Source organism: Electrophorus electricus, chromosome 19 (assembly GCF_041902795.1).
Source record: "Electrophorus electricus isolate QZ-2024a chromosome 19, ASM4190279v1, whole genome shotgun sequence".
Taxonomy (NCBI): domain Eukaryota; kingdom Metazoa; phylum Chordata; class Actinopteri; order Gymnotiformes; family Gymnotidae; genus Electrophorus; species Electrophorus electricus.
The window spans coordinates 7028693-7043212 of NC_137515.1; the positions used below are offsets into that span (position 1 = coordinate 7028693).

The 14520-nt window shown below is 42.8% G+C and overlaps 1 protein-coding gene across 5 annotated transcripts in view; it reads left to right on the top strand.

Moving 5' to 3' along the window:
- Positions 1–218: 218 nt before the first annotated feature.
- ptbp3 (polypyrimidine tract binding protein 3) overlaps positions 219–14520 on the top strand; it is a 51346-nt gene continuing 37044 nt past the window's right edge. For 2 of the 5 annotated variants that reach the window (XM_081702416.1, XM_081702417.1), the window contains exons 1-2: positions 250–386; positions 6835–6984. In XM_081702416.1, coding sequence (XP_081558542.1) covers positions 6922–6984 — 63 coding nt within the window. In that variant the 5' untranslated portion in view covers positions 250–386; positions 6835–6921. Of the gene's footprint in view, positions 387–6834; positions 6985–14520 lie in introns of those variants that run through there. The other 3 variants (XM_081702422.1, XM_081702418.1, XM_081702419.1) reach the window with 3 other exon arrangements.

Here is a 14520-nt window from a genome sequence, read left to right on the forward strand (position 1 = left end):
TTAACCCAAACCCCGTTTTGATGACCGAATCACAGAAGTGGTAGCTGGTGCTTCTATTTTGCCTTCATTTTACTTTCAGTATATTGTGGACAACATTTCGGCTCACCAAAAACTACTCCATCGCCCTATTACATGCGTTTTGTAATTCTTAAAAGGTGTGTCTGTTTGAAAGGGAGGCCATTTTGTAAAGAGGCGTCTGTACATGCCTGTGTATTTTCTGTGCTCACGTCAGTAGCAGGAAGTGTGCCTTTGTGCTTAGCGGAGTGAATTTGTGTTGGGGAGTCGAGCTGAGCTGTACTAACAGCACCCAAACCCATTTCTGCATTTCCCCCTTATGCTTACACTATCGTTTCACCTCGCCACTGTCTCTTCTGTGCAATGGATGGGTATGTGTTTCTATTTGCATTTTGACTTTTATATGCATGCGACTTGAACCAAGTGATTCTATTTTAAGACGTTGCAGTTTGCACTACTACTGTATGTAAGTGCAATATTGGGACATGTGTTCAAAGAATGAAAGAGGTAATATGTAAACTGTCTGGTTTTGTTGCGAATGACTTCATTCTCAGGTATAATTGTGGGTGGGTGGTAGACTACAAGATTGTTTCTTTTCCAACTTGGGAGGCCAGATCAACATGAGAACGAAAACGGAAGACCTAGATTTTAGCCTACGTGTTAAATTGTCTGCTGGTGTTTAAAATCGACGTCTGATATGGGCGTATATCTTATCAACATCAAAGTTGGGTTTAAGGAAGTAGCCTGCTTATATTTATATGATCCCCATTAAAATGGTATTGAATTATTGTGACTAAACCAACGTTTCAGATTTTAAAGCCAATGTTTAGATGTTTGATATTTTTAAAAATGTTTACATTATTTACTGAATATACGCTACTAAGCAAGATTTTCGAAGTGATAAGACTAAGGTAATAAGGTCTTCATGCGCTGCCATTTTAAAACCATTAAGGGGCGTTTCTATGAAAACGATCAGCAAAATATATTTTACTTGGATAAAGCAGTCCCTTAACATTTGTTGTTAAATATAAGAATATATTCAATAGCGATTTCTTTTGTAGAATAATACCTCGCACCACATTTGTGCTCACATATTTTTAGAGACAAGGCAAGTGGATCATTGTTTACAAGTCGCGTGCGTGGGAAGAACGGTGATGTGGGCGGGGGGCGGTTGGGTGGCGCAGCCGTGATGTTTTTAGGGATTTCTCGATTAGTTTAATGTTAACCGTTTTTTACGAAACTGTCTATAATCTAGAATAAGTTGACTTTTTATTTAGACGTATTTACATTCTTGTAGTCGAAATGAAGACGATCAAATTATTTTAATCGTATCGCGTCTAATAACGAACTACCCTATCATCTGAATTAGGTGATTTTATACGGCATGCAAAATAGCGGGTTTTTTTTCTTTTGTATAAACGTTAATTGTTAGAGACATGTGGATCTTAATGGACATTTTTCAAATCCCATAAAAAAACAACTTGTAACTGTATTAGTCACGTTGCTTTCACAGAACAAAGGACAGCGACAGTTTTCGACTGTAAACAGATAACGTCTTCTGTAGGCTCCCAGGCTTTAATACGGACCACGAGAAAGACTTCTCGTGACTGTCCGGTTCGCGGGATATTCGGTGGCTTAACAGCGCATATTTGTTAGGCCTGCATGCTAAATAATACCACAATCGCAGAACTGAAAGCATTAGATCTTAGTGCCTTGCACTCGGTGTCTGGGGATTTTCATGGCCCTCGGACCCTGATCTAAGTCTCCTATTAACACTATTAGCAAGCATTACGCGATGGAAGGATGCGCGTAATGATTCCCTTTTAAGCGCTAGGAATAAACAGTTATGTAGGTTGGTTAAAAAGTCATGTAGAACATGCCACCTGAGGTTGTCCTTTCTGCTTCGTTACTACTTTATAAATTTACGCAAATTAAATCACATAGTTACAAACTCCTTCGTAGACGAAAATAATTGAGAATATCATAATGGTCTTGATCATTTTTCCGCTTTGTCACAGCGTTTCATCTCATAATTATGTGTCGTCCATTGTTGCAAATAATGGCTATACAAGTTCTCTTAGCGCTTTCAATTAAAGGTTTTCATAGCATATTTCCACAAACATTATTATTATTAATATTAATAATAATAACAACAATAACAACAATAGAGCATTATGTACTGACTGAAAATATGGTAATCATATATGGATTCAATATCTTAGAACACTTTGCTTGCACAGCTGATGAAAATCCGATGTCCGAATCATCCTGTTTGAAACCTTGTGTACTTCACTACGATTTTGACTTCAATACACTTCAGTACACTTCAGTTGGTAACCTATATACCATATATATGTATGTATGTATATATATATATATATGTATGTATGTATATATATATATATATATATATATATACACACACACACACACACACACACACGCACACATATGTGTATATAGCTTGCTTCTTATCTGCATCTTATATATACAAGTTTGCTGTATCTTAAATGCTTAAATATGATAACATATACAGTGATTGATGTGACGAATGCTCAAAAAAAATCTTAAATAAAATAACATTTAATAGATGTTAAAAGCACCTGAGTTACTCACTCACCAGGTTTGGTTGCTGGGAACAGTTACATGCAATCATCTGCAAACTGGTCAAACCTGCCCTCCACACATCCTGTACTCTTAGCTTACAAACAAGGTGACTTTGCAGTGTAATACACCGTGACTTAGAAAGTTGTTATGCCCACATGTACCAGCTCTGCTTTAAGGATCTTCTGAAAGATTTTCCAGTGGTATTCAAGCCTTGCCTGGCTCAATTGCATGAATTAGCAATGACTGCCCACCCACAACACTAGTGCTTTAGCCCAATAACGATGATAGCAGAGTGAACACTTCACATGCTCTTCTTGTGCTGCTTCAAGAAGCCTGTTTTTAATCAGTCCTTTGGGTTGTCTTTGTTGGAGACAAGGGGTATACTGCAATCTATGTATGGTCTATTTTTGGTTACACAAAGCAAACAGTGTAGTGAGTATTATAAAACTAGGGGTGCGGCTAGGGTGGAATGGGGGAAGTGCCCTTATCTCGAGCACAGTTGTCTCTATTCAGATCAGAGTGTAGACGTGAACTTTCTTTGGGTAAGCGGCTGTTCAGCTTACTCAGTGTATGACATCATCGAGTCATACAGGCCCATTTCCTGAAACAGCGTTTTACCAAAAAGCTGAAACACTTTTGCATCTTTAGCATTCTGCACAAGATACAAAGCTGCTGTTATACAAAGATATGTTTTTTCTGAACATAGTTTGGTTCAGAATCCCATTTTGAGGTGAGAGCAAGTTGAAATGCTCTCAAGTGTTGCCACAAATATATGTGTGTTGGAAATGGCTTAGTAATAAAGGTTCACAGTGAAAGCTTTTACCTTCAAGCATGTATCTGCCTATTCTTCTGTTAGTCTTGGTGCATCATCTTATACTGTGCTTCTCTCACTGGCTAAAGTCTAAATTCTGTCTGTTTTTCTTTATACGCCTCTGTTGAAAGATGCCAGAACAGATGAGGTACTATAAAATGGCAGATAAGTCATTTTCGAACAATGTCCATTCTGCTTATTGATCTTGCCACATGCTGGCAGTATGTATTGTGTTCCTAAGATGAAACGGGAGCTTTTTGAGCACTGTGAAAAGGAAATGGCTCAGACCTAATAATTACAGAATTCATGTTTAAATGCTGGTTAGTATGAGTTGGCAACAGCAGCAGTTTTTGTTGGTGAATGTGTTGGCACGTGTTGGGTGGAGTTAGCCTCGGGTGTCACAGACTCCTCTGGAGTAAATCTGGGGGATTTGTTGCAGGGTGTGACAGCAGAGTAGCACATCTGTTGTGTTGTATCTCATAAGAATAGTTATGGTCAGGAACATTAAATATTGAAATATCAGAATATGCCTTAGTGGTATTTTAACAGTAATAAGTCCTTTATGTTAAATATTATCTGATAAAATACTGTAGTAAAATTCCTTTCAAGAATCCTGTGACCGAAAATAGTGACGTACAGGGGAGATGGTTCATTAAGACCTTCAGACCTCCTGTGCAAAGCTGCGTTCTTTTGCTCCTATGAGGTCAGTTGTCTCCCCTCCCAGACAGAATGGAATGTTAGATAAGGATGCAGCGTTTGGGCTCAAATGTGGTTTCACCACACTTGCACAAGGTTCATGAAGAACCCTTTGCAGGATATGTTGTTTGTTCATGTATTTGATAGTGGTGAACATCTGTCACCCAGCCTGGTGGTACACTGGGAACTTAGTTTTAACAACGTACTGGGGACTCCAGCTTCTGCAAATGTTAAGTGTGATCCCAAAGGGCTTAATCTAAAAAACTTGGACAAAAGTTATTGATTTACATTTTCTTCAAATATGTAAACATTTCAAGATGCTGTCTTTCGTTTTGCTTTGTTTACCATGTATCAGTTTTTCACTATGATTAAAAAAGTGAACAAAGCCATTTTTGAGTGCACACGTGCACTCCTCTCAGATGCTGGCCTGTTCCTACAGTAGCCTACGCACTACAGAGGCAACGGTGAGAAACTGAAGCCCAGCCTGGTGAGTGCGTCATGCAGCAGACGTGTTTCTCTGTGCAAGCTCAGCACTCCACCGTGGGGAAACGGGCTGAGCGGTACCGCACCTCTGCGTGGCTGACGGTTTAGAATGCACTTAAAATGGCTATTGCATCACACTCCATCTGAACAACAGGGAATGAATGTTTATATTTAGTTGCATTAGTTAGACTAGTGGGATTCACATCGTGTTATAGCCCACCTACTGCACACTGGTGTGTAGGCTTATGTGAAATGAAAAGAGTTCAGTTGAATTCAAGCCAGATAACGGATTTTTTCTTATGTAGTTTTGATCTGGATAGTGGATATTTTACTTGTGTAGTTTTGATTTGGATGTGGGATATTGTACTTGTTGAGTGTACTTGTACTTGTTTTCATTTGGATAGTGGATATTTTACTTGTCTAGTTTTGATTTGGATAGTGGATTTTGTTCTTGTATAGTTTTGATTTGTATAGTGGATATTTTGCTTGTGTAGTTTTGATTTGGATAGTGGATGTTTTATTTGCATTTGTTTGCTGACTGTGTGTGCACATGTTCGGTAATGGCTTTGTTTGCTAGAGGGGATTTTGCACTCCATGGCGACCACTGCACCCCAGCTATTGCCTGCTCCTTTGAAGCTCTGTCCACCAGTTGTTCCATCTTTCCTGCAGTTTTATTGGTTGGATCATTTGTGTTTTATGTTTATTTTCCTCTCATGCTAAGACTAAATCAAACAAATTTTTAGAATTTTGTCTGTGACTGCAATTTTCAATATTGTAAGCAAAAGCCTTGAGAACATGTTAAATATAAGGTTATATGTACCACCATAAATAACGAACAGATATATTTTTACAACCTAATATAGATCCACATTTGTAGCATATGGTTGATTACCATAGATAATTTAGTGTTTCCCTGTACTTAAAATAATGGAAAAACCTGTTGAATTGAAACACATTTATATTGGAAGGCTAAGGGCGGTTGATCTGTTTCTCAAATGCTGGAGTTTAGATGATTTTCAAGAAGATAAAAACCCAATAAGTTGCTCTGAATAATGTCCACCAAATGCCATAAATGTAGGTAAAGTGATGATTTCATTAGTGGAATTGTAGATAACAAAGAAAGCAGTGCAGTGATTTTCTACAAAAGCTGAAATGTGAGTACCCTGCTGATGAGGATTTATGACCTATATTGAGAAAACCGCTTTCATTTTGGGCATACTCATATGGTGACCACACAGTCACTCATGCCATTAAAACAACAACATTGCATTTGGCACCTAAACATGTGATTTGCCAGGGCACATATAAAGCTTGCACTGCTGTCTGAACACTCTGGTGTTTCGCTCTGGTGTTTCGCTCTGGTGTTTCGCCCTGGTGTTTAGCTCTGGTGTTTCGCCCCTGCCGTTCCGATAATTGTCAGCACTGGATCACATGCCTTTGTGGCAGGCCTGTTTGAATTTCTAAGAAGGCTTTAAAATTTATTTCATGTCATTGCAACTGGAGCCTTGTGTGGCCAAAGATAGTGATGTAATGATGTTTTGTAAAGGAGAGGAATATCCTCCATGCATGCTGGAAGTAATCCATAGCTTTGCTACCATGAGGGCTGTTGTGTACCCTCCAAATGAAATGGAACGTTAGGGAAGAGCACAAAGTTAGGGCAAAAGAACAGCACTAACGTGTTTTCTGGAGTTTCGGGAATGACACTGTGGATTCTCATACCTTTGACAGTGATGAACATCAGTCACCCAGCCTGGCTGCCCCTTGCAGAGAAAGATGTGTTGACCATTTCCTTGTTTTTTTGGCCACTTCACTTCCTGGTGAGTGCAGGGGAGAAAGAATCTGGAATGTGTCTCTCGGAGTAAATGAGTCATTCTTTCCACTTTTCCAAGTCGCCGTCAATTGTCTCCTAATTCACTCAGGACAATTCATCGTCATTCTCCTTAAATCCAAAGGCATGGAATTGAAAAAGGTGCAGTTTTAAGCATTATTAGCATGGCACCAGCAAAATGTTGGAAATAAACTTGAAAGGCCAACGGAGAGGCTATAACCATTTCCTTGTTTTGTAAAGTTGACACACTTTTGTTTCAGTTTGCAACCGAGGACTAGAGCTGAACTGGTTTGTCACCCTTTTGATGTGCTTACACAGGGAAATTAAATTTGGCACAGGCACTGTGTTTACCATGTCTTGTCTTTCGTAAGAACCATCTTCTCCTCTTTCTCAGGATGATCTGCTTTGTGCTGTAGAGGCAACTCCTAGGCTGGACTGACCATGTAGGAGTTCGGGTCAGACTTTCTTGTGCCCACTGTAGATGAACAGTTGTACATCACAGTGTCACTCTGGTTGTCCTGGCTTGTGTGCTGTGTCCAGACAGGTGAGGTGCTCAGTCTACCGGGCATAACTTGCAGCCATTTTGTAAAAAACCTTCGGACCTTTTAGCCCGAGCATCATCAATGATGTGGATGTCTGGCTGAATCCCTCTTTCTGGAATTCATCATTGTTACTGGTGAATTCACATACACAAAACACACACACACACGAATACACACACACACACACACAAACAAACACACACAGGCTTTAATATTGTACTGTGCTTTATAATGTTGCCTGTTTTATTACAGCTCTGTTTGTAGAGAGGAAAACAGTCAATTTCCCAGAATGCTCTATTTGAGAAACCAAAGTTCATCTTACATTGGCCAAAATCTGAAACTGAAAACCAAAAACCAAGAGATAATTTAAAGATAGTTTTAAGAATTTAAAGAGAATTTACATTTTGGTACCACTGCATAATATTTTGCTATTTGTCTATACTCTGAATGAATATTGAAAACAAGGTGATAAAAAAGAGACTGCTTTTAAGACTGCTGACCTGCGTTTTGCTTTTACAGAACCAAGTAACAGCATCTTCTGCTTACAGTGAAGCACTGTCACTGTCTAAATGCATCCATGATGTCCAGTGCAGGAGATTGCTAGCGATTATTAGTGAATGGTTATATTTTGATACCTCATTAGATTGACATGCAGTGTAACCTCTTTCAGCAAACATTTCAGTGTTTTCTCTTGGTTTTTACTTTCACTTTTCACATGTTTGGGGCAATGTTTTGGTGCATCCATAACAAGTTCCTGATTGGGTGGAATACCTGTAATCCATTATCTTTTCCCTTCCTGTCTCTGTTTAAATATTTTATGGGTGTTTGTAAATAAGGACTTATTGCATTTTTCTGTTTTTTGTACTTTTTAAATGTTAGCACTGTTAGTTGCTTGTAGATTGACTTCTCGGGACATTCTAGCTACACTTCTATTGGGTCAGATGCAGTTCAAAACTCATAATGGGTCAGGTTCAGTTCAGAACTCCTACTGGGTCAGGTCCAGATCAGAACTCACACTGGGTCAGGTTCAGAACCTCTTGTTTAACTAAGTTCCTGCATTTCAACAGTGGAACTATTTTGACAATTAAGGGAACCACCACATGCGAACTGATCATCGATAGCCCAGTCAGTCTGCGATAGCCCAGTCAGTCTGCGATAGCCCAGTCAGTCTAAGTAATAAATCTTTTTGGTGTGAACCAAGATACCACTGGTTTTGCTACCAGTCAGCCATGAGAAACCTTTTCTTCTCAGCTATGAGAAACCCAATTTCACAAGAGCCAGAGAAGGCCACAGTCTGAAGACTCAGCAAGTAAGCAGTATATAACTAAGTTGGCAGACCTTCCTTGGAAGTGTGTTTCCTGGGACAGTTGTGGCATTAAAGCCCACTTCTGAGCCAACCCTGGAAAAAAACAGCTGCTGACACTTCCATCTGTTCCACGTTACGCAGTGAATAGCCTGGTGTGGTGTCCCCCCCTCTCCCCGCAATGTTGAGAAATGCGATCAAGATCACCACCATGCCTGTGGCATTTTGGTTGGTGGGAGGGGAGAGACTGTTCCTGAGAGACTGGGCCTGCCTGACTGGCCCATCGGCCTAGACGCCAAGCTCGTGTGTGTGGTGAACAGGGCCTTGCTGGAAATTACAGGGGGACTGCTTTTGAGACCACGCTGAGCACACCCACCCACGCTGCTCCACCCTGCTCCACCCTGCCTTTAGTGGAGTCCCACACCATTCTTCTGGCTTGCTAGTTCAGATGCGACTTTGTTGCTGGGTGCATCATGTGCACTCTCTTAAATGGATTCACCCATTACTCCTGGCTCTCAATGCGCCTTTCAACTCGTGGAATTAAAAAATGATGCCACATGCCCCTAGACCCTCTGAGTGGACAGTGCAGTTTTTTCCTGAATGAATGTAAGCTTTAGTCTTGGACTAGATGACTTCGTCAGGGCTGATGGGCCTTTGAAAATCATATTCATGTTGGACTGGGTTTGGGGACTGGGTTTTCCTCAGTGCACATCACTGAATGCCCATGAAAAAAGCCCTGCAAAATCACTGCAGCTTTTGAATAGTTCGTTTGGCAGTGTGCCTGACACACTTCTTTACATAATGTTTTTCTGTTTTGTAAGATGGGAAGGACTACACCAAGTTTGTTTGTTTTTTTATAGTAGTGGTTTTGAGGTTTTGTCAGCCATAAGCATGACAGTCAGTGCTGTCAGTATGGAGCCCTTTAGACCTGTTGAGGCTGCGACGACCCCGGCAGATTGCCTCTGACCACATGAACAGCAGACTGCCATGTCAGCAAGGTGTGTCTCAAATAAGCAGAAGAGCACCTTTCACACAGCGAGAGAGACAGGCCACAGCAAGAGAGAGACAGGCCACAGCGAGACAGGCCACAGCGAGACAGGCCACAGCGAGAGAGACACATCCTTCTTTCTTCTGGATTTCAGGCTAAGATGTTCTTCTCTCCATAGCTCTCTCTCTTTTTTCTCCCCATAGCTCTCTTTCTTATGACTGTTTACTTTTATGCTGGGTTAATTCTTTGAAAAATGGCACTATTATATGACTACAAAATCCTGTTTGCCTTTACCACCTATGTGCTGTCCTTTTACCCCTTATGTGCTGTCCTTTTACCCCTTATGTGCTGTCCTTTACCCCTTATGTGCTGTCCTTTTACCCCTTATGTGCTGTCCTTTACCCCTTATGTGCTGTCCTTTACCCCTTATGTGCTGTCCTTTACCCCTTATTTGCTGTCCTTTTACACCTTATGTGCTGTCCTTTTACACCTTATGTGCTGTCCTTTACCCCTTATGTGCTGTCCTTTTACCCCTTATGTGCTGTCCTTTACCCCTTATGTGCTGTCCTTTTACCCCTTATGTGCTGTCCTTTACCCCTTATGTGCTGTCCTTTTACACCTTATGTGCTGTCCTTTTACACCTTATGTGCTGTCCTTTACCCCTTATGTGCTGTCCTTTACCCCTTATGTGCTGTCCTTTTACCCCTTATGTGCTGTCCTTTACCCCTTATTTGCTGTCCTTTTACACCTTATGTGCTGTCCTTTTACACCTTATGTGCTGTCCTTTTACACCTTATGTGCTGTCCTTTACCCCTTATGTGCTGTCCTTTTACCCCTTATGTGCTGTCCTTTACCCCTTATTTGCTGTCCTTTACACCTTATGTGCTGTCCTTTACCCCTTATGTGCTGTCCTTTACCCCTTATGTGCTGTCCTTTTACCCCTTATTTGCTGTCCTTTTACACCTTATGTGCTGTCCTTTACCCCTTATTTGCTGTCCTTTTACCCCTTATGTGCTGTCCTTTTACACCTTATGTGCTGTCCTTTACCCCTTATTTGCTGTCCTTTTACACCTTATGTGCTGTCCTTTACCCCTTATGTGCTGTCCTTTACCCCTTATTTGCTGTCCTTTTACACCTTATGTGCTGTCCTTTACCCCTTATGTGCTGTCCTTTTACACCTTATGTGCTGTCCTTTACCCCTTATGTGCTGTCCTTTACCCCTTATGTGCTGTCCTTTACACCTTATGTGCTGTCCTTTACCCCTTATGTGCTGTCCTTTACCCCTTATTTGCTGTCCTTTTACACCTTATGTGCTGTCCTTTACCCCTTATGTGCTGTCCTTTATCCCTTATGTGCTGTCCTTTACCCCTTATGTGCTGTCCTTTACACCTTATGTGCTGTCCTTTACACCTTATGTGCTGTCCTTTTACACCTTATGTGCTGTCCTTTACACCTTATGTGCTGTCCTTTTACACCTTATGTGCTGTCCTTTTACACCTTATGTGCTGTCCTTTACCCCTTATGTGCTGTCCTTTACACCTTATGTGCTGTCCTTTACCCCTTATGTGCTGTCCTTTACACCTTATGTGCTGTCCTTTTACACCTTATGTGCTGTCCTTTACCCCTTATGTGCTGTCCTTTACACCTTATGTGCTGTCCTTTTACACCTTATGTGCTGTCCTTTACACCTTATGTGCTGTCCTTTACCCCTTATGTGCTGTCCTTTACACCTTATGTGCTGTCCTTTTACACCTTATGTGCTGTCCTTTACACCTTATGTGCTGTCCTTGCCAAGTTACCAGTTTTTTCCCCTTTGGCCTCAACTACAAATGTAGTAATGACACAGCCAGCTAATTTGTGACCTCAGTATCTGTTAGTAGTTTCCTGAATGATTGATGTGTTTAATTTTTCCCCCATTGTGCTGACCCAATTAGCTGCAATGTTCTCAGTGTTTCCTTTCGTTGCGAGGTCTCCTTGCTTATATGGGCAGTCTCAACCCTTCATTCCAACCCTGTACCTCTTCTTTTAATGTAGCTAAGTATGCATTGACCTTAATGTGCTTTAGATTCTAGTTGAAGAAGTCACAACAAAGCCTAGGCTTCATGTTCCCCTGACCTTGTAGACCCAAGGCCAACCCGAAGAGCCTCTGGGCCTGAGTATGCCTTTATTTTCATTCCGGTGTTCCTGACGCCATGTTGCTCAGGGCCCCACAGGCCCTTCCAGTCCTTTGCCAGTGTTTTGACTGCCATTAGCTGTTTTCTGCCATTTGGTGTTTTGGTGGCTGGCCTTGTTTTGGCTAGCAGGAATTGGAGCTTGGCTGTGAGGGTCATTCTTGTAGTCTGCCACCAGAGCAGCTCTTTGCCCATCTCTGGCTTGTCATCTGTGAGGAGCAAGAATAGTAGCGTTCCTGGTTCTCTCAAACACCCACCCCCACCTGGACTGAGCTTCTAGTCCAGTGGACAAAATCTGGGTTTTGAGTTTCATATAGTGGGAATATGCTGCCGTGAGCATAGCTTTTGTACTAGTCTGAGGGGGAGCTTGAATTGTACTACACATTAAATGGTGGTTCTGAGATGGTTTACTTTCTGATTATTGTTAATTAATTAATTAGGTTCATTAAAAAATTCCTTATTACTTTATTTCCTTCAGTGAGTTTCAGCATTAGATTTGCAGATTTGCCTTCTACTCAGAAGAGCTCAGTTTGCATAGCAGTATAATTAGGCCATTTGCCTTAAGGTGTACTCCATCACTCAAATGCTCCACCTGCCCTTGTGTGGGTGGAGACCAACATGTAAGATCTCATGTCCATTGGTTGATGTCTTTCCTTTGGACATTATGAAGAGTGAGTTGAAGACTTTGATAAGGTATTTGTCAGTTCTGGGCTCTCCTGTACCAGGGAAACACAGCAATGTGCTCTCCACAGACAATCAAAGGTTAAAACAATTATATTGGAGCAGAGAAATGGCTGAAGTGTTTCTTAAACCTGTCCTGGCAAAAAGCTTTTTGTCACACATTATGCTTCAATATGTATATAATGACAATCAAAGACAACTCAAGTAGGTGCCTTTTCCCAGGGCAGTAGCCTGTGTTCTTTGAAGAACCCATGACGCCACTGCCTAAATGATAAGGCTTAATATTTCCATTTAAAGGTCCTTACATGAAGGTAGGTGTGTCTGTCACATGGATCTGGGATGTAAGGGATCAGGGTGATCTGTGACTGAGAGAATGTGTTTCTCTGTCACAGTGTTCGGCTCAAATATTTAAACTTCCTGTTGTGGAGCCCTGGGGGCAGCCATGTGAACAGGGAGCCAGACAAAGGCTTGCTGTTTCTCTCAGAACGCTGACCTAACAAGGTCCTGTGCACAGTATAGGTAACACAGGCAAAGTCTGCGTGGGCCCTGGATGACTCCTGCTCTGAGTCTGCGTGAGCCCTGGGTGACTCCTGCTCTGAGTCTGAGCCCTGGGTGACTCCTGCTCTGAGTCTGCGTGAGCCCTGGGTGACTCCTGCTTTGAGTCTGAGCCCTGGGTGACTCCTGCTCTGAGTCTGCGTGAGCCCTGGGTGACTCCTGCTTTGAGTCTGAGCCCTGGGTGACTCCTGCTCTGAGTCTGCGTGAGCCATGGGTGACTCCTGCTCTGAGTCTGCGTGAGCCCTGGGTGACTCCTGCTCTGAGTCTGCGTGAGCCCTGGGTGACTCCTGCTCTGAGTCTGCGTGAGCCCTGGGTGACTCCTGCTCTGAGTCTGCGTGAGCCATGGGTGACTCCTGCTCTGAGTCTGCGTGAGCCATGGGTGACTCCTGCTCTGAGTCTGCGTGAGCCCTGGGTGACTCCTGCTCTGAGTCTGCGTGAACCAAGGGTGACTCCTGCTCTGAGTCTGCGTGAGCCCTGGGTGACTCCTGCTCTGAGTCTGCGTGAACCAAGGGTGACTCCTGCTCTGAGTCTGCGTGAGCTCTGGGTGACTCCTGCTCTGAGTCTGCGTGAACCAAGGGTGACTCCTGCTCTGAGTCTGCGTGAGCTCTGGGTGACTCCTGCTCTGAGTCTGCGTGAGCCCTGGGTGACTCCTGCTCTGAGTCTGCGTGAGCCCTGGGTGACTCCTGCTCTGAGTCTGCGTGAGCCATGGGTGACTCCTGCTCTGAGTCTGCGTGAGCCCTGGGTGACTCCTGCTCATAAGCAGCAGTGGTGCCACTGACAGGTGAAACACGATGATGGTGCTTGTCACTCCTTTAAGCCGTACCAGGAAGTGAAACTCTCACTTCTTCATACACACACGACAAATCGGAAGATCCCTGTAGCAATTCGGCACCTTTCACACAGACATTTGACTGAAACTTCAGGTTAGGAGTAAAATATATAGATGCTTGATTTGGAACATAATGATTGGGTTTTCTGATGTTTGTTATTAAATTGGACACATAATACCAACAGAAGAGTAGTGCAGTAGTGGCACATAAAAAATAACTATTTAATAATCAAACAATTGGTAAATCGATAATAATAAGCCCATAAAACATATGGGATGTGTTTGTGTCCATTCAGCTGTATTCCTAAGCGGTTTTAATTTAACAGTGTGACAATACTGTTTGCTGATTATTGGTTCTCTATAACACATTCAGTCTATGAAACATGCAGCTGGTCAGTGTTTTGTAAAAGTACCGGAAATACCTGCAGTATGCTTTAAAAAGGACACTCAGGCAGCTAGCCTATACCGGTGCCATAGCAATGTCACAGAGAGTTCCAGAAGCTGCTCCTGTAGGGCCTTTGATGCCCAGGCTTCATTTAGGTGGCGTTTAGGGCTCTGGGTTTTCATTTAGGTGGCGTTTAGGGCTCTGCGTTTTCATTTGGTGGCGTTTAGAGCTCTGGGTTTTCATTTGGTGGCGTTTAGGGCTCTGGGTTTGATGCAGTAGGGAGTAGGGTGGAGGGGGACAACTGACGCTCAGCACCTCGATGCTAGCGTCTTTCACGGCTGCTTGGCCTTCTCCGTTTTCTCCCCCTCGTGTGGCACAATGCGGCATGGGTAAAAAGGCTTGCCTGCCCCAGCAGATCAGGTGACCTCTTCTGCCTGTCCTGGCCTGGCAGCTGGGTTCCAGGTCCCCGGTCTTAATTATGCTCGTGCAATATTGAAAAGGAAGCGGACACCGCGCCATGGCCCTTCTTTGCGTTTCTGCCCAGTAACATGAGTTTGCAGTTCCTATTTCTCCTCTGTCAGACTGGTCCTGACTCGGGCCTCCAGCAGGTCAGCAGGGTGGCGGCC